We start from the raw sequence: 22,699 nt of genomic DNA on the forward strand, positions 1-22,699 counted from the left end.
GGAGAGCTGCTGACATGGTCCTTATGACAGGTTCTTCCATCTCCTCAGAGGAACTCTGTAGCTTTATTAGAGTGACCACTAGGTTCTTGGTCACCTCCCTCACCAAAGGCCCAAATGGCCATCTCTCGGAAGAGTCCTTGTAGTTCCTGGTGCTCCTGGGAACACCCAGTTTTTTAGAACTGGTTTTATACACTTGCCCTGGTCTATTCCTCACCTCAGGAGCCTTGTTTTAATCTGTACAATCATGGCTCACATAGTAAATTCAGTTTATTGTACATTTCCACAGCACGCACTTCATATTTGTCATATGTGATAGATGGTAGACTATAATGTAGGCTAATGGCTCTTTAATATATTTAATATATTAAAGTTATTAGTTATATTGAATTCAATTTTCTTGTTTCCTCTGTGACAGATGGCAACTGGAGGAACCAAAGTGCTGATGGAATTGAACTTTCTTTTGGAGGGTTTGGGAGGGTGACATTGGCTGATTAATCGTCTATCGTCCTTTTTCCTGCTCCAAACTATCATTATTATATCAGCCTTTAAGAAATCCACTATTCGAGGTACACCTCTAGTGAAAATCACATCATTACAGTTTGTTCAAAAATATTACTTTTATTAAAAAAATAACGTAGATAATAGCCTGCTACATCAGCTGTCCTGAGTTACAACAGTCTGTTCTGACTTCTGGTGTCCCCAGACTCCAGACCATCTGAATTCAACAGCTGTATCTGCAAGCAGGATGGACTGAAAAATGATTCCTCACACTGATCTCTCTCAAATATCAAATTAATACCATAAATACCATTATATCCCAGAGAACAACAGAGAAATTCTATAGGTGCAGTAGCTAGGGCTAGCTAGCTGTCTGCAGATATCAGACTGATCCAGTTGAGAAACAGTAGCAGATGAACTAGAAAATTCCAGGGAAATTTTGAGTGCCACGGGGGCTACTGCAGGGATGAGTACATGATTTATTTCCAGTGTTCAAAAGTCACCCTGATCATATTCTGGTTTTGAGAAATGTCTTGATATAAAAGACTCTGATATTAAACAATGTCACATCCCTCCATCATGTATTATGTGGGAAATATCTCATATTCTGTGTTGTTTTAAAACAAGAGGCAACATGTCTTCAAACTGGCATTTAAAGGGTTAAAATCCCGAAAACTAATAAACATTTGGTAGGTTTGACTAGAACTGAATTGGTTTAAGAGATTTATGCAAAAAAAGCAGAAAAAAATATTGATATATGATGATTTTATAGCATTTTCTTTGTGTGTCCTTTTTTGGACGCGAGGAACCCCAGAGGGTACAAAATGTGTTACCAGTGTATAATAGACCTGTAACAGTAACTGACATTAGATTTTAAAAATATGTAAAAAAAAGACACTTTCTTGCAGAAATCCATACCTTCAGCTGTAACACAGCCAAAATGATCAGCAAATCAAAAAAGAAAAGTGAAGAAAATGTCCAAAAAAGGACAGAGGGACCCCTGAGGGTTAATAAATCCCATGAACCGCTATTTAAATTACCACTATTATGTTTTTTTCTGTGCTAAATTTAACATTACTGGGGAGGAGAGCAACGCGACTAGAAGTGACAGCGAGAGAGGGCTAGTAGCTTCTCCTCTCCTCTGTCTCAGCGGAGACCGTCACAACTTCATTCACTCTTTTAACAAAACAAAACAAAAAGCAACGAAGGAAGCAGTAAATGGACTTACATATTTAAGACCTAACTAAATGTAATTTAAGACCTAACATGCGGCTAATGTAAAGCTAGCGGAGCTTGGAGAGTTGGTTATCTGGTTGCTAGGCGCACGCACGCACGCACACAGGTCAGGAGTTGCCGTTGCCATGGCAATGTGAAAATCTGCCCAGAATTTGGCTTCTACATGGCTTCAAACAACTGCAAATTATGAGAAAACCGTTACTTCATTTCATAAACCGAAAAGACCGTGCCAGACACTGAAGCCAGAAGTTTCTACAGTCTCTATTTTATTCAGATATTCCTTAAAATGAGTGCGTAAGCTCAGTGCGAAGACAGAGAGAGATTCTTTTGAAAAAAAAAGACGATTACATTAGGTGTCAATGAGAGTGAGACAGGTATTGCTGCCGGACTCGGCACCCCCGTTTAAATTTTGTGCAGACCCTGCCTGTCAAAGTTACATTTTATGAATCCCAACAACTATGTCTACATTTTCAGAAAAAAATATTTGTCTCCTTTTTACGGTTTGGCTGCGAGCTCGAGTTAAAAATAAAAATAAAGGTTATTTTTTACTGCTTCACGCACTGTAGCCAACTGACGCTTTCACTCTAACTTTGAAGAAAAAGTGATTTGCACTCCTCCTTTGAGTGCTCACTGTTTGAAAAGTTTACATGTTATGTAAAAACAGTTCCTGTCTTTTTGAGAGAGCAGAAGTTTTCCTCCGTTTTATAGTTTGAATCACATTTCTACGTGCAGGTATGAGAGAGCTGGGTGACTCAGAAAAAAGGTGCAATTTTGTAGAAAAAAGGTGGGTTTCTAAAGAAAATTCCAATGCATTTCTAATGCATTATTTATTCCCAGTTTTTTGGGAATAACTTTGGGAAAAATTGGAATTTTAACACCAAAAGTCATAGCACCCCTTGCGGGATCAAGACGCACGTTTTGATGTATATATTACCGGGGTTTTCTCAAAGCTGCGGGACGAGTTACGCGCCGAAATTTGGCGGAAGAATAATAAACCCGAAACAGAATATTAATAGATGCCTCGGGGCTCTGCACTCCTCTACAGCTAGAATAGCTGAGAGGAGTGCCTTGGAGCTGAGCACCCGTGGCACTAATTAGTGTGAAGATATCTCTTACCTGTGCTGAAACTGACTATTATAGTAAAGTGGGTGATGGTGGCGCATAAGGATGACAGCTTTGCTAGTTGTTCAAGTCTGTAGTTATTCTTGCTAAACAAGACCAGATCAGAACCTATAGCTGCCTATAGTCCTATTCGAATTAAGCCTTGTGTCAGCTGGTTTCAGCCTAGTGTCATCTGATTTCAGTTAAGTCTTAGCTTATTTCAGTCTAGTATCATCTGGTTTCAGTCTACTATCAACTGGCTTTAGTCTAGTGTCAGCTGGTTTCATTCTAGAGTAAGCTGGTTTCAGTCTAGTAATTGCTGGTTTCAGTCTAGTGTCAGCTGGTTTCAGCTCTTCTGTTCTCTTCTCTACTCATCTCTGTGCTCATATATACAGTATTTTTCTGTTGTCACGACAACAGAAAAAGTTTGAAACAGTGACTGAAACATGGTCCATTAAGACTACATGTTAATGAGCAGTCACTTAAAGCTGCTGCTAAAGTCCAGATTTTATAACCACGTTATCTGACAAGATCACCAAACACATCAGTTAAAGACAAAGACTGAGCTGTGATTTCAGCTGGATTTACTGTAACATCTCTCACAGAGAGAGTTAGAAGAGACTAAATCCAATCAAGCAAAAAAAAAAGGATGCTTCAAAGAAGTTTTCGTAATAATAATTTTAAAAAATCAAGATCTGATATTTTTGGCCATATCATCCAACCCTAGACAAAAATTTACTAGCCTTGTTAAACCACAAACTGTCTATATTTTGGACTAATTACTCTGCTTTCAATGTGTAAAAAAGAAACATTCATTAGAAAATAAATATTCCTGCATGAGAAAGAAGGGCAGCAAAAAGCCACAGCTCTAAAAGCACTCGGCATTTGCTGCATGTGATTGCATGAACACTAATGGAATGCATCATCAGTTGTTAGAAACAGGACAAAAAAATTATCAATGCCTAAGAGAGCGGTTAGAGAGGACAAAGAGAAGAGAGGGAGCAGCAAAGGGCAGAAGAGAGGAGATGTCAGAAGAAAGACAAAGCAAAGCAGATGAGTGGTTGTGGCAACAGTAATGTCTCCAAATGTCTTCACAACTGTGTGTGTGTGTGTGTGTGTGTGTTTGTGTGTAGGTGTGCGTGTGTGTGTGTGTGTGTGTGTGTGTGTGTGTGTGTGTGTGTTTGTGTGTAGGTGTGCGTGTGTGTGTGTGTGTGTGTGTGTGTGTGTGTGTGTGTGTGTGTGTGTGTGTGTTTGTGTGTAGGTGTGCGTGTGTGTGTGTGTGTGTGTGTGTGTGTGTGTGCGTGTGTGTAACAGGGGATATAAAAATGACAGAAAGATGGCCTACATTGATGGGGTGCTTTCATCTCAGCTAAAGTGGGAGACAGACTGAGGGAGAAGAAAACCCTTTCACACACTCTCACATCAGAATATTATTATGCTGATGAATGCATAAAATACACAATCTTAATTCCCTCAATAGTATAATAATCCAGCTTCTTTGCAAAGACATTATATTTTTCTCCTCTGAAGCCACCTTCTACAGGTTTTTGTCCTGGTAAAGTTAGTTTTTATCACACTGGGGGCATGTCTAGTTCACCAAAGCAACGCAGCTCAGTGAACACATGAAACATTAGCTAACTCAGGCATGAACTTTTGAAAATGATTGGACTGAATGTCAATAATAATATAAAATAACATTAGCCTCAGATATCTCGCTTACTTATTAAGATCCACATGCTGTTATATTTAGTGTGTGATATGATGTAATGATATTGAAGGAGACAGAGCTCAGCTCATGCAGGGTGCAGTTTATTAGTTACAGGGTAACTCACAAGCCACTCATATTTACCTACTGACATTCAGACCAAATGACAACACAGAATTGTTTGATCATGTGTGTTTTTAATCTGTTGCAAAAAAAAAAAAACGTTTTTCATCTGAGATTTCTGGATTAAGCTTTGGTCAGGTTTAGGCACAGACTTGGTGAGGGTTTGGGAAACATGGTGGTTAATGTTAATATTATCATTGTGCTATGGTTTGGGATGATTAAAATAATAACCACTTGGCTAAGGTTAGGGAATGGTTGTGGTCATAATTAAAGGAAGACAACCTCATTCTGCAATGTTTTGGCTCTATTGAACGTTAACATAACTAGTTTGTGAAGTTACTGATGCTGTTGCTTTTTCTTGGAAGGAGTTCTTTAAGGAGTCACGGTCTCTTCCTGCTCATTTGCACCAAAAATCACAGATAAAACAAAGAAAAAAAAGACTGCAAACTATACAAGGACTTCTCAGAAAACTGCTGCTGATATTCACAACCAATCACAACAAAACTCAGTGTGATCTTGAATGCACTGAATAATCATAAAATTCTCTCGGTCTTGTATTTCAAAAATTAAAATAAAATAAAATGTATTTTGAGAGAAAAACATTTTCATGCTTAATGTGCAGGCCAGTTCATCATTTTTGACACATGGGTCCTACATCTTCATAAACTAAATAAGCACAAATAACAAATTGTCCTCACTGTCAATACAGAGTGAGGTGATGAAGAGAGACACCTTGAGGAAAATGGGGAGGAGCTCAGAAGATGACAATAAAGAACAGTAAGCAATAGAGACAGAGCAGACAGGAAATTAATGAAAAAGTCAAATCACTGAGCCGTGAGGAAACTGAAGGAAGCACAAATGAAATCACAATGTCACTGTTTATCTCTTTAACTGAGACATTTAACACATTTCTCTTTCTGTCTGTCTCTGTCTCTCAATGTCTCTCTCTCTGTCTCGCTCTCTAGCCCTCTCTCTCTCTCTGTTTCTTTCTCTCTCTCTGAGTGGACTGACTGAGTGTGTTGAGCATGGTGTCTAGAGGCTTGTAGTTGTTTTTTTCTGTGTTTGTTTTGTAGTTGTTGATGTAGTTGTTAGTTTGTTGGTGTGTTTTGTTGAGGTTTAGTTTTTAGTTTTAGGGCTTGTTTTTTGTGTTTTTTCCGGCCAGGCTTCGTCTGGTTGGTCAGCGTCTCAGACATCATGGTAAACACTGGTGACCTCCCCAGGCTGATGGGGAAACACGGCATCAAAGTGGGTGGAGGAGGTGGCCCTTGCTGTGGGAGGGGTGATTGGCCAGGATGCAGTAAAATCGGCTGCTCGTATGAACGGTGCTGTGGTCCTCTTTGTGGAGAAGGTGGAGCAGGTGAACAGGATGGTGGAGACAGGGATCACTGTTCACTGATCAATGTTTTAGTCTGTGTTGCAGTCCAATGAGCCTCCATTCATCAGTAATGAGTTTCTGGGCAGAGAGCTGTCCAGACATGGGAAGGTGGTGTCTCCCATTAGGAACGTGCTGTCTGTAAGTCTCCTCTGCTGAAGCACGTGGTGTCTGACAGCAGGCAGCTCTATGTGATCCTCAACAACCCCTTTCATTTTAGAGTGGATGACTTTGATTATGTGCTTTTTGCCACGTCTTCTGTCATGAAATGTTTTGGTTATGGAGAAGAAAGACGTCGTTAAAGCTTGTCAAAACCGGCCCTGCCGGACACGGGAGAGCAACGCTCTGCTCCTTGCCACGGAGCCTGGAGCCAAAAAGCAGCGTGCTGCTGCGGATTGACCTGAAGGAAGAACTCCTGGCTTGTACCAGAGTGTACCAGATATGGAGTTCAACATCCCATATCGGCAGAGCTGAAGAAGCCATACTGCAGATGCAGAGCTGGGGCTAAGCGAAAGGCTAGGTGGAGATATAAGCCTTTCTTACCATCGATCCTCATGAGAAATGTTAACTCCCTTGCTGACAAATGTGATGAACTGGAGCCAATTGTGAAGAACCAGCGAGCATATAGTGAGTGTAGTCTCATGTGTTTCACAGAGACCTGATTAAACGACAACACTCCCAACCGTTGTGTGGATTTACCCAGCTTCATTGCAGTATGAGCAGACAGAGACGCCAGAGCAAGTGAAAAGAAAACAGGTGCTTGTGAACAATAGAAGGAAGTGAAGGAGAAGATCTGCTGTCAGGATATTGTTGGTAGTTGGTCTTTGACCATACTATGTATCGAGGGAGTTCTCTCACATCAACAATATTATTGTTTATATTCAACCAAGAGCAAAGCCTGTAGTCACGTATGACGTCATTCACAAGGCTTCCTTGAAATATCATCATCATTATCATCATTATCACCACGTCACTCTCACCTGACTGGCTTTGCTCAGTATGTTGACTGTCCCAAGAAGGAAATTAAGACACTTGATTTGTTGTATACAAACATTAATGAGGTGTACACTGCTTCAGCTCTACCACCACTTGGCAGATCAGATCATAATCTGTTTTTCTTCAACCTTTCTACAAGCCTTGTGTACTGAGGCAGGCTGCAACCATCCACTCATTCAGGAACTGGACCCATGAGGCCATTGAGTCTCTAAATGACTGTTTTAGTGCACAGATTGGAATGTACTGTTGGAGTCACAGGAAAATGATAAAAGCAATGACTCTGACCTTGATATAATGGTTGAAAGTACCACAGAATATATTAACTTCTGTATGGACACTGTAATACCAGCAAGGACTGTACACTGCTTTCCAAACAAGAAACCCTGGATCACCAGTAACATCAAGACCCTCCTCAACCAGAAAAAAGGAGGCCTTCAGGGATGGAGACAGGTGTGTGCAACAAGAGCTGAAGAGGAGATTGAAGCAGGTGAAGGAGGGCTACAAAAGGAAAGTAGAGAGGAACCTGCAGCACAACAACACCAGAGAGATGTGGAAGGGTAGTGAGGACCATCACTGCTATAAATAGACAGGCAACATCTCTCCCACTGCTTCAGCGGCAGCTTCTCCTACGGCATCTCCTCCACAACCCAACACTGCATCTGCAACTCCGTCCACACTGGGGTCAAGTCTCCTGTCCTTTACAGCAAAGGAGGTGAGGGCAGAGCTCAAGAGGCTTTGTCCTGGAAAAGCAGCGGCCCCGGATGGTGTGTGTCCAAGGTTGTTAAAGGACTGTGAAGCCCAGCTGGCTGAGCCTCTCCAGAGGATTTTCAACCTAATACTACAAACAGAGAGGGTCCCGGTCCTGTGAAAAACATCATGTCTGGTTCTGGTACCTAAAGTAGGGCAACCGGTTGAGATTAATGACTACACACTGGTGGCCCTCATATCACACATCATGAAGACCCTGAAGTGGCTGATTTTTCAAGTGCATTTAACACCATCCAAACCCCCATTCTTAAAGACAAGCTGGAAGGGATGGGGGTGGATCCTTGCTTCACGTCCTGGATTGTGGATTACCTGACAAGACAACCATAGTACTTCAGGCTGGGTAACTGTGTTTCAGTGACAGTGACAAGCAGTGCTGGTGCTCCACAGGGGACTGTGGTGGCGCTCCTGTTCACCCTGTATACGGCGAACTTTAGATACAACTCTGAGTCCTGCCACATCCAGAAATACTTGGATGACACAGCTATTGTGGCGTGTATCAGGGACAGACAGGAAGAGGAGAACAGGGATCTGACGATGGCCTTCAGCGAATAGAGCGACAAGAACTGCCTCCTTCTGAACAACTCTTAGATCAAAGAGATGGTCAGGGACTTTCAGAGGTCTAGGCCGTCCATTCAGTCAGTCAACATTTGAGGGAAGGACACTGAGGTGGTGCACACTTATAAATACCCAGGTGTGCACCTGGACAGTAAACTGGACTGGTCCCTGAACGCGGATGCCATCTACCGGAATGGACAGAGCCGGCTCTTTTTCCTCAGGAGGCTCAGGTCCTGGCACGGAAAGCACATGTTTCAGTCAGTCGTGGCCAGTGTACTTTTTGTGACGCAGTCTGCTGGGGTAGCAGCATGGCCAACATGAACACAAGGAGACTGGACAAGCTGTTCAAAAAAGCTGGGTATGTGCTTGGCAGGAGTCTGGACTCACTCTGAACTGTGGTTGAAAGACACATGCAATGTAAGATGGAGGCTATCTTAGACAAAACCAACCATCCTCCCACAACATTCTGGCAGGACAGAGAAGCAGCTATAGCTACAGCAAATGTCTCATCTCACTGCGCTGCAGAACAGAGAGGTTCAGGAGATCCTTTGTCCCTGCTGACATGAGGCTTTAGAAAACCTCAGTCAAGATCTATCTATCTATCTATCTATCTATCTATCTATCTATCTATCTATCTATCTATCTATCTATCTATCTATCTTGGTTAAGTTTGACAGACTGCCATTAAAAAATCCAAGTTGAAATGCCATTTTAACATAATGTTTGTCCATTATTTGTGAGAAATCTATATCATATTTGATTTCCTTAACATAATGGCAGTTCTTCAGTTTGATTTTCACTTTGATTGTAACTATGTAGTTTCTTTATATTTGTATGTTTATCATACATAAATGAAAAATCATGATTTTAGTTATTCTTCTTCCGTAAGTTCCACGCATTACTAGTGCTGCATTTCTGCTTGTACTTTTCTTTTGTCTGGTATTTATATTTTTGAAATATTAAACTTATGCAATTGTCTCACCATAGAAATGAATGGAAACAATGATCAAATCCCTGAAACCTCATTTCTCTTTGAACTTCAATTACTTCTGCATACTCTAAGCTAATTAATTTAAACTTTAATTTGATCCCAAGACTTTTAGGTACTAAACTTGTAGTTGGCTTTTTGATATCTTTCAGTTTAAGTTTTATGCTTTTTTTCTTACAATTTCTGAGTTTATAACAGGTGTGTATTGCGTCAGGCTTGAGTGGGGGATATCACAGCAGATCAGAGTGGAGAGAAGCTCTTCAACTGGTCAGAAGAACTTTTCTTTAAGTCTTCTTCACGGCCACAAATTTCACTCTTGATACATAATTCCTTTCCAAAATGTAGGAAAATGTGTCTTCTTCCAGAGAATGTAAAATACAGAAGCAGATTTTCAGAGGAAAACATAAAACATAATACATAATACACATAATACCTTAACTCACTCCTGTTTCCACATTTTTGGCTCTAGAAACACCATAAAGCACAAATGTGTACAGGAAGGTCTTGGGGCACTAATGGTGTTAGAATTTTGCTGATATGAGGCACCATTGTTTATTAAATTGCAGTAGTTCAAGTGGTGCGCTCAGCCATTTTTCACTAAGCTCTGTCTCAGCTCAAAAGCACTCAGATGCTACTTGGGGCCCCAGGCTGTTAGGGGGCCCAGAGGGCTGACAAACTTTACTCCACAGTCTTATGCAGACTGTTGCATGGACTGTAACTGAAGTATAATGAACAGAGAACTGGAAAAAAATCACCATTGTTAACTCAATGAAATCAAACTTAGTAAAGTTAATTCATTTAAAATAAAGACAGGGATCAGTGATTGATCGTTAGGTATGCCCATTCACAGCTCATTCACGTCTCTGTCTGACTGGTGATTGGTCAACTGAACAGGCTGTTCTCTCCTGCCCACTGATTGCAAAGAGCAGAGCCACATCAAAATATTAATATTAAATAATAACTTTAAAATGAATTAAATTCCTTGGGGGCACCAGCTTAAAATAGGTTAGAGTAGCCAATATTGATTCAGTCTCAAATTATTACTATTAATCTGGAACTCTGATTAATAATTAACTTGATAACCATAACCAAATTACCATATCGACAGTAAGGCAAAGTTGGAGGATCAAAGTTCTGATGAGTAGAGGTTGGCAACATTCTCCCTTGTGCAACATTAAACACACCAGTAGTTATACTTATACTGTTTGTGTGTGTGTGTGTGTAGGTGTGTGTGTGTGTGTGTGTGTGTGTGTGTGTGTGTGTGTGTGTGTGTGTGTGTGTGTGTGTGTGTGTGTGTGTTTGTGTGTGTGTGTATCTGTGTGTCTGTGTGTGTGTGTGGGGGGGTGCCTGTGAGGACACAGCAAAGGCAATATGGCCGATTCAAAATGGTAGCTGTGACCTCACGGCCTTAAAAGAGAAGATTACCACAACATGGTGGTAAACAAAGAAACTACTTAAAATGGCAGCTGAGACCACATGGTGTGGGGAAGGGAAGGTGTGAGTTTTCTTTGTTAGCCAAGCTCATGTCGACTCAGGGTAGAAGGAGAAGGCTCGCATGCAGGTTCTAATACTGAGATGTACTACACAAATGTGTTACACAAATACCAAATCAACTGTCTGACTAACCACAAATTAAGCAAACATTACACCATCGTACTAAGTGGATACATTAACCAACATCTACATGTACATTGACGAAGGTTAAGAGACCTGATGCTAAGTTAATAATAATGAACTTTGTCATGCAGTGCTATGCTTTTCTAGGTGAAGTTAGGCCCAGTTAATGTTACCCAGTCCTTGGAACAAGGAGAAAGATCCTTTTCAGTGTCCTGGTAAAGTTCAGTGAATTTGTGTTGCTTCCTGAAGGAGTGAAGTCCTGTCTGCCTGTGTGGTCTCTCTTTGTTCGGCTTAGAGTTAGCTGTTCCACGCTAACTGCTGTGGCACTGGTTGCTCAGATAATCAGCTCGTATAATTTGTGTCATAACCGCTGAAGTAAACTTGTCCACTCGCGTCACTGCTGTTGAAGAGCAGAGTGAGTGAGAGTGAGCATGCTTTAAGCAGGCCTGCAAGAGTTTCAGGTAGCAGGGCTGACCTGGGCCAGGGGCCTTGTTGCTCTTTAAAGAGGTTCAGAGAGAAGAGAGGAGCTGCTGCTCCTGAATAAGCCAAGGAGAGAAGAGAGGGAGAACAAAGAAAGGGATCTGGTTGTATGGTGACACCCTGGGGTCACATTTTCTTCAGAAAATGTAGAAGTTTCTAGTTGTAATATTTGTAATCTTGAACTTCCATAACATCAATCCTGAATGTTATTTATATATCTAAAAATAGTTATTTATAATAAATCTTTGATTTTAAGCATAATCACTCCATGACCTCTGCTCTAGCGCCACCCTTGGGACCAATGTAACATTTAGCTCCAATTGTGTTAATTCTCTACAAATCACAACAGTCAGTCTGTTTGTTCTCTACCATCACTGCATGCTGCAGTACTTCACACCTCTTCTCCTGTAGATACAGCACATATTTAGCATTTACATGTTCAGGTTTGAAGGAGAGATGCTATGTACTGTATGTAATGTTAAATCTAAGTCACGATTCCCCAAATATATACATCTCAGTTTGAGAAATACCAAAACACACACAAGGAGTTATTCATGTACTGGACCCTGCCCAATCCCGCCTTGCACTGCCCATCTTATTAGAGGGGGCGGCACACTGTAGCAGACTGTTGTGCAGTGCTTTTGCCAGCTCCAAAAAATGTTGCATAAGAGAGGTATAAATAAACTCTCTCTTGAGCACAGATGGCATGTGGAACCCCTGTGGGTAAAGGGATATTCACACACACAAACAAGTTTCTGCTGGTGTATTCTATAAACAATCTTATCTTGAAGAGAAACCTAATTACTCCAATTCTAGTCATGTTAACGTTTATGTTAATGTTTAGTGTCAATATGTGGTCCTCCTTGAATTGGGAAAACTAACCTGTTACACTACATGGCCAACAGTACCCTTGGCACCTATGCTGAAAAGACTTCTGCTGACTCTATCACATGTCCATGTTTCCTCTGCCTGTAGCTCATGGTCATGAGAGATTCTCTCCGAGACCAACCCTAACCCAACTTCCTGTTGGCTCCCACCACACATGAATGAAATGGAATTATTTAATGACATGGCTCATGTAGACTTTCCAAATGTTATTGAACCAAATGAATCAAATACTGATAAGTCATTCTGAGTTTGTGACGCTCATTTACCATTTATTTACTGTTTTACAATGGCTCCTTTTCCAATGGTTGTGTGTGGGAAAAATACTTTTTGGGTCAGAGTGCATCACTAAAAAGTTGAGAAGGTGAAATTGTGATTCCCTGTTTGGATACTATGCTAAAATCACCTCATATCAGCTACATTGCTGTGGACTAAAAACAGCCCCAAACCAAAGGCCACTAAAGAATGTGGACAGGTATGTGTTGCCAAAGAATCTGTCACCACATCAATCATAAATTAATTGCAAACATGTTTCCAATGTGTTGTTAAATAAATCACCCTTGGCCTGAAATTGCATTCAAAAACTATCAAAGCTTAATAAAGGGGCAGTTCAAATTCACAAAAAAAGGTTTTCCTGCGTGGTTCTTCTGATACGTAGAGATGCAGATTTCACTTTTACTTGCATGTTGAAGCATCCACCAGATATCAAGCTCTAACACCCAATCTATACATTTCATCCCTGGGTTCATCTCCAGCGTGTCAGAGGGAACTGCTACGCTTCAGTTTGAATCTGTACATCTAATGGCCCACACCACACTGGAGCTTTGTAACTGCAATTCACAATGTATGTTTACTTTGTTTTTGTTCTTCCAACTTCCAGTTCCAACTGTAGCTACATTGACTGTGATGATTGCTGTGCTGTGGACAGATAAATAGTGTGTGTGTGTGTGTGTGTGTGTGTGTGTGTGTGTGTGTGTGTGTGTGTGTGTGTGTGTGTGTGAGATCATACCTCAGTGTGTGTGACAGGCACAGAACTAATGCCGGCATTGACTGCGGTCCAGGAGCGAGCGGTGAGCACACAGGCAAACAGCGGGTACAGATCTCCAGCGCCCAGTCTCCGGCTGTAACGCTCCACCTTGGATATGTCCCCCTTAATCAGAGCCTGCCACAGCCGACAGTAGTCCAGTCTGAAGTCTGGCTGCAGGATCTGGAGGGGAGATGAGGGGGGAATGATGATAATGATAAATTATGGTACTGCAAACAGTAAACAATAAATTGCATTTGTATCACAAACATCTGTATTTTTGTGCTTTGCATTTTCTATTGTACTCAGTCTTTATTTTTTATTGAAGATTCTAAGCAACAAAGCCACTGGTCACCTAGAGCTCCTCTTTCATAGCCTCCTAGTGAAGATCATCACTGGTTAATTCAGAGAGTGGAGAAAGTCTTCACTGTTCAGCAGAATTAGATCAACAGCAGGACATGAATAGCGCCATCTGCATGTTTGAGCATGTTAATATGCATCCTCTTGTACAACATAAACAATATGAGGACCCATTGCTCTATAGCAAGGTTATTATCATTACCTAAAACTAACAAAATAACCAAAACTAGATGTGAAAAAACATTTTGTTCACTGAAATAAAAATAAAAATAAAAATGAGGCTTTATGAAAAAAGTGAGACTGTATTGTTTCTTTACAAAACTAAAATAAACTAAAATTATGGAGAAAATGTCTTAAGTTTTGGTCTTTGTCAGATTATTCCATACATCAATTGGTGTTTTAGGAGGATATTAAATCTATCTTCAGTTATTTAGCTGTGTCAGATGGAGCAGTAGCTTATAGCTGATTGGCTCTCAGTGTATGACCAGTACATATGCACTTTAAGTGTCCAAAACATTCACTATATTAATGATGTCAAGTATTTTGTAGTTAATTAACTGCAGTGATGAGCCACAGAGCTGCAGCTGGATAGTCCAGTTCATGGATGAGTTCATTTTAAGTTGTTCATTTTACAAAAAACTAAAACTAACACTGACACAAATAAAAACTAAATGAAAACTGAGCATTTTCAAAAAATAAAACTACACTAAACGAGCAAACCTGCTTTAAAAACAAATTAAGACTAAACTGAAATTGGAAACATAAAGGTAAAACTAATCCAAAACTATTAGAACATCGCTCTATAGTACTTCAAGAATGAGCCTTGAACCCAACCTGCCTGTCTTTATCAATTCAAGTATTTCCATTGTTTTGTTGTCATGAGTTAGAGGCAGGCAGTATGTTTCTGACATCAGGTATCTCGACAACAAGGACCAGCAACATGCATTGATTGATTGTCCCCCAACTAAGCACTTTAGACACACACACAAAGTGTAGTACCCTACTGGTAATGATGCTGGAAATGACTGTGTGTGTATGTGTGTATTTGAAGAGTGGATTAATATTCTACTCCAAAATGACAGCTGAAATTTGAAGTCATTAGGAATAAATTGGTGCCATTATGGTTGAAGGGAAGTCTGTCCGTGTGTGTGTGTTTGTGTGTGTGTGTGTGTGTGTGTGCGTGTGTGTGTGTGTGTGTGTGTGTGTGTGTGTCAAAGATGAAGGAGTTGCATATTTATCACTAAATTCCCTTCATGAATACAGAAACAAGCAATAAACAGACTCATATCAGACCTGTGGGTGTTTGTTAAAGCAAGTGTGTTAACAATCAAAAAGCATGTGTGTGTACAACATGAGTGTGCATATTTGTGCCTTTATAATTAAGGCTGTGGTGAACCAATCCAAACATAGCACACTGCACTCTGCCAAGAATGACGTTAAATGAGCTGTTTATCAAAAAGCTTTTATCCTGCTGCAGCTCTAATATAAGTGTGCCTGTGGAAGTGTGTGGTGACCATGTGTTATTTTATGTGCATCTTGACATCTTCATGTTTGTTTGTTACTCTGCCTATATACTCAGGGCCTCAGTCAGCAGCATGAAAAATGGAAGGCAATATTAGAACCAGTGGTATTTTCTTTATGTCCGTGCAGCCTGGAGATTTCCCACCTGATAAAGGCCGTGATCCAGCAGGACAATCTCTGTCTTCTTGCTCTGGGGACACTTTCGGACCAGCACATTGCCTGGGTGTGGGTCACAGTGAACAAAGCCATGGACGAAGATCATTTCACTGTACATCTTACCCAGGTTCTCTGAGATCTGTTGGTAATACAAAGGAAAAGTTCACAGTTAAGTGCACACCATGAGCTTAACAGTTTCACTTTGACATGAGTATAAATAACTAAATACAGAAAGAAATAATTATATACACTGTTGCCCATAAAGTTGGACTAATTTTGTTTTCAGACACAATCCTCTGTTTATTCCTATTTAAATGCATCAGTAATCACTTTTGACCAGGTGCAATGATTACATTATGTGTCCCTATTACCCAGGTGAAATGAAATAAATCACATTGTCACAATCATTTTATGGAAAGAGGTAAAAAATATTTTATTCCAACTTTATGAGCAACAGTGTATATAAATAAATGAAAAATGGTAATAAAAAACACTATTGTTGAATTTTTACATTCGTTTATTTATTTATACATTTATTTATTCTTGTATTTATACATTTACTCATTTATTATTATTATTGTTGTTGTTGTTGTTATTATTATCATTATTATTCATTTATATTTTGAGCACAAAAGGCCCCCAAATGATCAGCCATCCACCCCTTGTTTTTCCACTGTAGTCTTTCACTTGCGACAGCATGTTTTCAAAGGAGGAGCAATTATGCTCAGTCTACACTGTAAAACCTAACAGTACATCTTAATAAAAGAAGTAAGTTAACATAACTTAATCTTGGAAAAAAGTTGGAGTCACTCGTTCCCATGAATTTAACTCAAAAATGAATTGTTGAAGTAATGACTCAGTTGTTTTGAGTTCACTTACATTTTTGGAGCATTTTAAGTATTGGTGATATAATTCCAGTTTGTTCCATTGACTCATTTTCTTTAAATTGACTTTATATCATTACAAAAATGTAAGCCCCTCTGATGGGTTGCTATAGTATGCTGAGTATGGCTTAGGATTTTTCAATTTTTTGATTTCAAATAATTCTTGATTGTTCTTGAAATGATCTCCCAATGTGTGAAGATTTGATGTTAGTCACATAAAAAAAACAAGTATTACTAGTCATTGACAAAATAATTGAATAATCATGTAAGTACATTTTCAAATAAAGTAAATAAGTAAATCAGTACATTTAAAATTCTAAGTTTAAATTTTATTGTAAATTTAATATTTTGGGTTTTGGACTGTTGGTAGGACAAACAAGGCATCTGATGATATAACTAAACAATTAATCAAAAAAGTTAGTTGCCGACCTAAACTTTATTCACTCTTCATTTGTGTTTGGGAAACCCTGTTTGTTGCATTCTGCCCTGCCGTTCACTTTGGTCTTTGCGCACGCGGCACTGAGAGAAAAAAGAGGATGTGACCGGCTCGGACCAGTTTGCACTCAGCACTGGAATAACGGAGAAGATCAGGAGGACCCGCTGGACTCCGGTATGTTTGTTAATGAAATAATTGATTTGGCGACTCAGGACACAGATAGGGTTTTGTCTTCCACATGAGGTAAGTTTTTTTTGTATTGGTGCTTTGCACAGCATGTGTTACTGTTTGTCATGCCGTTTTGAATTGTAAAAGTACATTGTGTGAACGCTGAAATGTGCTAGCTTACTGAGCTGTGCAAAATTTAGGCATAGTTTGCAAGCAGCCCAATTCCTGCTTCAGTGGTTCAGAAAGAAACGTTTAATAACGACATCGACATCGACACCATGACCCATTGCATCACAGACTATATAAACTTCTGTGTGGAGAGCACTGTGCCCCCCAAGTCAGTACGCTGTTTCGCCAACAATAAACCCTGGGTGACCTCCGAGATTAAGGCCCTGCTGAACGAGAAGAAGAGGGTCTTTAGATTGGGGGACAAGGAGGAGCTGCGCAGAGTCCAGAAGGAACTCAAACAGAAAATCAGGAAAGGGAAGGACTGTTACAGACAGAAACTGGAAGAGCGGCTGGTGCAGAATAACACCAGAGATGTCTGGAGTGGACTGCAAAACATCTCTGGCCACGGAAAAGGAGTGAGGAGAGACCTGAGCTGCGGCGACAAGAACTGGGCAAATGAACTGAATCTGTTCTTCAACAGATTTGATTCTGCCCCCTCCCCCCTTACCTGCCCTGCACCCTCTTCACACCTCCCTGGGCCAGCTCCCCCTCCTCTCCTCAACCTGCTACTTTCAACTCCCATTCACCTACAGCCCTCCCCTCCCCACCAATACAACTGCCCCCTCTCACCCCCCACCACCCCCATATCCTCACCTCAGTCATCTTCCACCCCCTTCTCCATAACAGTTGATCAGGTGAAGTGTCAACTTAAGAAGATCAAGACAAGGAAGGCCCCAGGCCCGGATGGCATCAGCCCCAGATTACTGAAGGACTGTGCAGATCAGCTCTGTGGTGTGCTCATGCACTTGTTCAATCTGAGCCTGAGCCTGGAGAAAGTACCGGCCCCGTGGAAGACCTCCTGTGTGGTCCCGGTACCTAAAACCCAGCGCCCCAAGGAGCCTAACCATTTCAGGCCTGTTGTCTTGACCTCTCACCTGATGAAGACTTTGGAGAGGATCATCCTGAGTCACGTGAGACCACTGGTGAGCACACAGCTGGACCCCCTGCAGTTTGCTTACCGGCCTAGTGTTGGGAGTGTAACAATATATTCAAAATGCCATGTAAAAAATGTTTTACAAAAGATAATAATTTTCCAAATTATTCCAAAAATTAATTATTAATTATTCAGTTATTGGCTTGCATGTTTTCAGGTCTATCTTAATGCAATGCTCACATGTCCATGTGTCCACGTAAAGAGTTGTTGATGTCTGTAATCATTCCTCATGTCCATATGGGCTCTAACGAGATCCCTCCCTAACCAATAGGGGATCTTCATCTTGGCAGTCACTTGTAGCTTTGTCGTCACTGTTTTGTCCCAACAATAAACCTACATGTGACTAGAAAGACAAGGAATTTTGTACTAAAAGGAACAACTTTGGAAGATACCCAGTTGATTAGTGTAACTCAGATTGCTGAAGCCTCATATTTACTTCGGCTGAACTTTAGAAGTCAGTTTCACATAGAACGATGACTGGATTTAGTCCTCCATCTCTTAGTGTAGTTGTGTTATGAAGGGATCTCTTCACAGCCAGTATGAACAGGAGGAATGATTATACACACCAAAAATATTTACATAGACATATGGCATTTGAGTCTTAGTCTTAGTATTAGGATTGGTTAAGGTTTTTTCAAGGCTATCCTTTAAGTGAGGTTCAGGTTACACACATTTTTAAAATGTGCTTAAAAATCAGGTCTCATCACGCACATAAAGACTAATTTAACAGATTATCTGCTCCCAAATTTGGAACACAAATTAAAAGTTTATAAAATAACTGAGCGTCATAGACTCCCTACTCATCTCTCTTTTGATTTCTGTCCATGTAGTTGATTTGATAATCATTGTGTATTTTGTTTGTGCTCATCTAAACTAAGAAAGCTTCTACAATAAGTCCAGATCCTCACAAATGTCAAAGGGATTTGACATGATCGGGGTGACTTTGATTATGTCTTGAAACAGTTAAAAAAGAGAAACCTTATCTGTAACCTGATCACTTAAGATATTCTGAGCTAAACATTGGTAACGAGAAGACAGACTAGAACTCCCCCCTCATTATATGGAAGGACGAATTGAGGGTAATAATAATAATAATAATAATAATAAATAATCTTGAACTCTTAGCTTGGCATAAGATGTTAGTACAGTGAAACACCATATTGCTGAACTAATACATGGAATTATGGCCAAGCATTTATTTGCTTAAGCTTACACATTGCTTCGACTTGCATGTAAAAATCTGGAAGCAATGGTGTAATGATGTTTTCTTTTTCATCATTAGCCTTTTTATAAGCTTGATTATTTGTAAAATTACACTCACATACACTGAACATGTATTTCCTTTTCAGGATGAGTTGGAGGCAACCCAAGAGGGAGCAGTGGCTCTGGTGGCAGTGGTCAATGAAGAAGAGGTGCCTGCAGGAGTTCCCTTTGAAACTCACCACGTGTCAATCGTCCTCGAGGATCAGGTTGTGATGTCTCACAGATCTTGGACAGATTCACTGGTGATTTTGTTTGGACTGATCTATGCTCTCCATTTGAGCTACCCTGAGAAGCTAAGTGGCTTCTTTGAGTTCATCCAGATTGTCCTCTTAAATCTTGATGATGGGAGAAAACAGCTCAAACCTAAGTTACAGGCCTTGAAAAATGAGCTGGAGTAAAGTTGTCAACAGGTTTTGTTGTTGAAGGTCAGCAATGTCAAAAATGATCGTTTGGCTTGCGTGCTTTAGTTCTGATTTTTGTGTTTAAACAGGTACTGTGCAAATCATAAGGGGTGTTTTCCCTGAAAACGTCATTAATAAGTTAAAGAAAAACAAAAGTAAGTGGAGAGGAGTAAACTAACTTTTGAGAGCTGTGAACATTGAAATGTTTTACATTGAAATGTTTAACTATTTATTTATGAGTGTTAAGCATTCAACTAAATAAATTGTTTAAGTTTTGTCAGACATGTGTGTTTGTATTGTGTTAACCAGACTTAAAAGGTTTAAGGCAATCAGTTTCCTCAGATGAATTGAGTAGCTACAGCAAAGTTTTAAGTTGTCAAAACTAGAATGTAATCATTTGCTTTAGTGGAAGAAAACTGAGTAACTGAAACTTAGTGGAAACATTTGTGTGAAGAAGATCCATTCAAGTTAGTCTTACTTAATTCAGATCAGTTCTATTGACACATTTTAATAAGTTTGGAGAAATGCTACATATGAGTGTAAAATTTTTATTAGTTTTAAGTTCAATGAACTGAATGGAATTAGTACTATTAACTTTATTTACCCAAGTTACCTTAACATTAAATACATGAGTTGCTTGTACGCAAATAAAATAATTTTTCATGCTTAAATTGTTTGAGTTAATAAACTTAAATGGTTCAAGGCAATCAGTTTCCTCAAACAGTTTGAGTTGAACTCATCAGGTTTTACAGTGTAATGATGCTTCAATATGACCAACTACCTGATCATGCTCATAATTTATAAATAAAGCTGTCTTCTTTAAAATTAACTTTCAATTGAATATAAATGAATGGAGCCTTCATGTAAAACAGTGATGACTGCTGGAGGTAAGATTTATAAAACGTCCTATCAGCACAGATTAATTGGTCAACCTCTGTTGCCTACCCACTTCTACCTGCTTGCAAAAATCATCATTAGCCTTAAACTCAGCTCCACTAGCCCGAGAGTGACGTCACCAGAACAGCTGAGAAGCCATGCTATCTGACCACCGTCCCAGGGAGCGTTGCAGGTGGAGCCAGCACTGAAACAACAGAGCAACCTCAGGTTGTTTGGCAACTTGTTCTTCCATCTTCTTAATAAATGTAATTATTTCAGTGGCTTGTGCTGCTGCTCCTAGTGTCTCTAGCGTATTCTTGCTCAGGTGGCTGGATCATATTTCATCATCTCCCCGGTGAATGGTAAATGGACTTGCATTTTTATAGTCTTTTCTATAGTCTTATAGTCTTACTGACGATACTTGCCATATTCACCCATTCACTCACACATTCATACATCACATTCATACACTGATTGAACAGCCATCAGGGGCAAAATGGGGTTCAGTATCTTGCCCAAGGATACTTTGACACGTGGACTGGAGGAGGCAGGGATCGAACCACCGACCTTCTAATTAGTGAATGACCCGGTGAGGCTGAACAATACGAGGACATATACCATATTAGACAAGATTAATTCTTTGTCAGAGATATTGCCATACTGTTAATACAATGGTATCTATCCCTTTAAGATCTCTGGGTAATTAAGCCTACATAATCAGATGTGCAACAGAGAAAAAGTCAATATACAAACCAGTGAAACCAGTGAAGATAATTAAAAACAGTCCTCAAGATATTGGTATATGGGAACCTCATTAGCAGCTTACTAAGACAACATTAGACCAAAGACCTGCTCCACTAAAAATCTAGTTCCAATGGGATTTATGAATGAAGTCAGTCCTATCTTAAATCTTAGTAATATGAAGGAGAAAGCATTGGTCTGCTGTGTTCACGTCTTGAGGTCAAGTTAAGAGGAAAGTCTCTTTGGGCTCTAATCCATCATGTGATTACACACACAGACACAGGGTCCAGCATGCACCACTGCCACCTAATAATTCTATCCATCTTGTTGTGTGTGTGTGTGTATGTGTGTGTATTTGTTCATGGTCTTATAACCTGCTGGGGACATTAAACCTGAATGCACACTTACCCATGCAGACTTGTGTCACCATGGGGACAATAACTGAGGTCCCACAGGTAGAGACTGCATTTTGAGGTTAAGAGTTGCTCTTTGGGTTAGAATATGTTGGGGTAATGGTTAGGGTAAGGGGCTAGTGAATGCGTTATGTTAATGAGAGTCCCCATACGGATAGAGGAGCAAATCTGTGTGTGTGTGGATTATTTAAATAAGCTGCCAATCAAAGACTATAACATGAAATATAATTTATATATTACACTTGCCTGGTGCTTTATTTGAAGTTGTGAAATTGTGATGTCCAAAAGGGCGTTTTGTATCCTGTCATGCAGCGTGTCCTCCACTTTTCTCTGTGTTTTAGCTGCTAGCTCAATGGTAGAATAGCTGCTTGGTGTTGTGTTGTTAACTTGTCAATAAAGTTAGAACGACAAATAAAAAAGGGAAAAAAAAGTTGGATTGTGGGTCAAAATAGCGACAACTTGGGGTGTGGCTGAGAGCAGTGACGGCTTTGTTGTGACATCACAAAGTTCCAGAAGTCCTGACAGCTGGTTTTAAGGCTCAGTTTCTAAATACTGGCTGTGTGCATTTCTCTGTGGACTGAGCGCTTTGATACTTTCAAAGTATTAATATAGAACCGACACCTGCTTTATAATCAAACAACACTTTTATAGACAGTACATCTACCAGTAAATTTCAGATTCTGTAGTTAAAACAGTAAGACAACAACTATACAAGATATAAATCATTTTTAAGAAAATGTGAATAAAATTGTGGGTCCATATTTGCTGGAAAATGTTTATTGTCTGACTTTACATTTGAATGATATTTACCACCTTCCTAGTTGAAGCTGTCTGGACATTGTGTTACACTGATATTGTAACTGAGTCACTGTCTGTTTGTATTTCTAATGTACATAGTACTAGTATAGTACATAGTAGTCTATGAGTATGATGGTATTGAAATAAAGGTTTTTAACATGATATTTTAATG

General features: G+C 39.9%; 1 protein-coding gene across 2 annotated transcripts in view; it reads right to left on the bottom strand.

Annotated features, from left to right (window-relative positions):
* Positions 1 to 22,699, bottom strand: part of adck1 (aarF domain containing kinase 1) — a 117,820-nt gene that overhangs the window by 26,403 nt on the left and 68,718 nt on the right. For both annotated transcript variants that reach the window (XM_056393186.1, XM_056393185.1), the window contains exons 8-9: positions 15,375 to 15,524; positions 13,334 to 13,531 (exon numbers count right to left, since the gene is read on the bottom strand). In XM_056393186.1, coding sequence (XP_056249161.1) covers positions 13,334 to 13,531; positions 15,375 to 15,524 — 348 coding nt within the window. The remainder of the gene's footprint in view (positions 1 to 13,333; positions 13,532 to 15,374; positions 15,525 to 22,699) is intronic.

This window comes from Seriola aureovittata, chromosome 13 (assembly GCF_021018895.1).
Source record: "Seriola aureovittata isolate HTS-2021-v1 ecotype China chromosome 13, ASM2101889v1, whole genome shotgun sequence".
Taxonomy (NCBI): Eukaryota; Metazoa; Chordata; class Actinopteri; order Carangiformes; family Carangidae; genus Seriola; species Seriola aureovittata.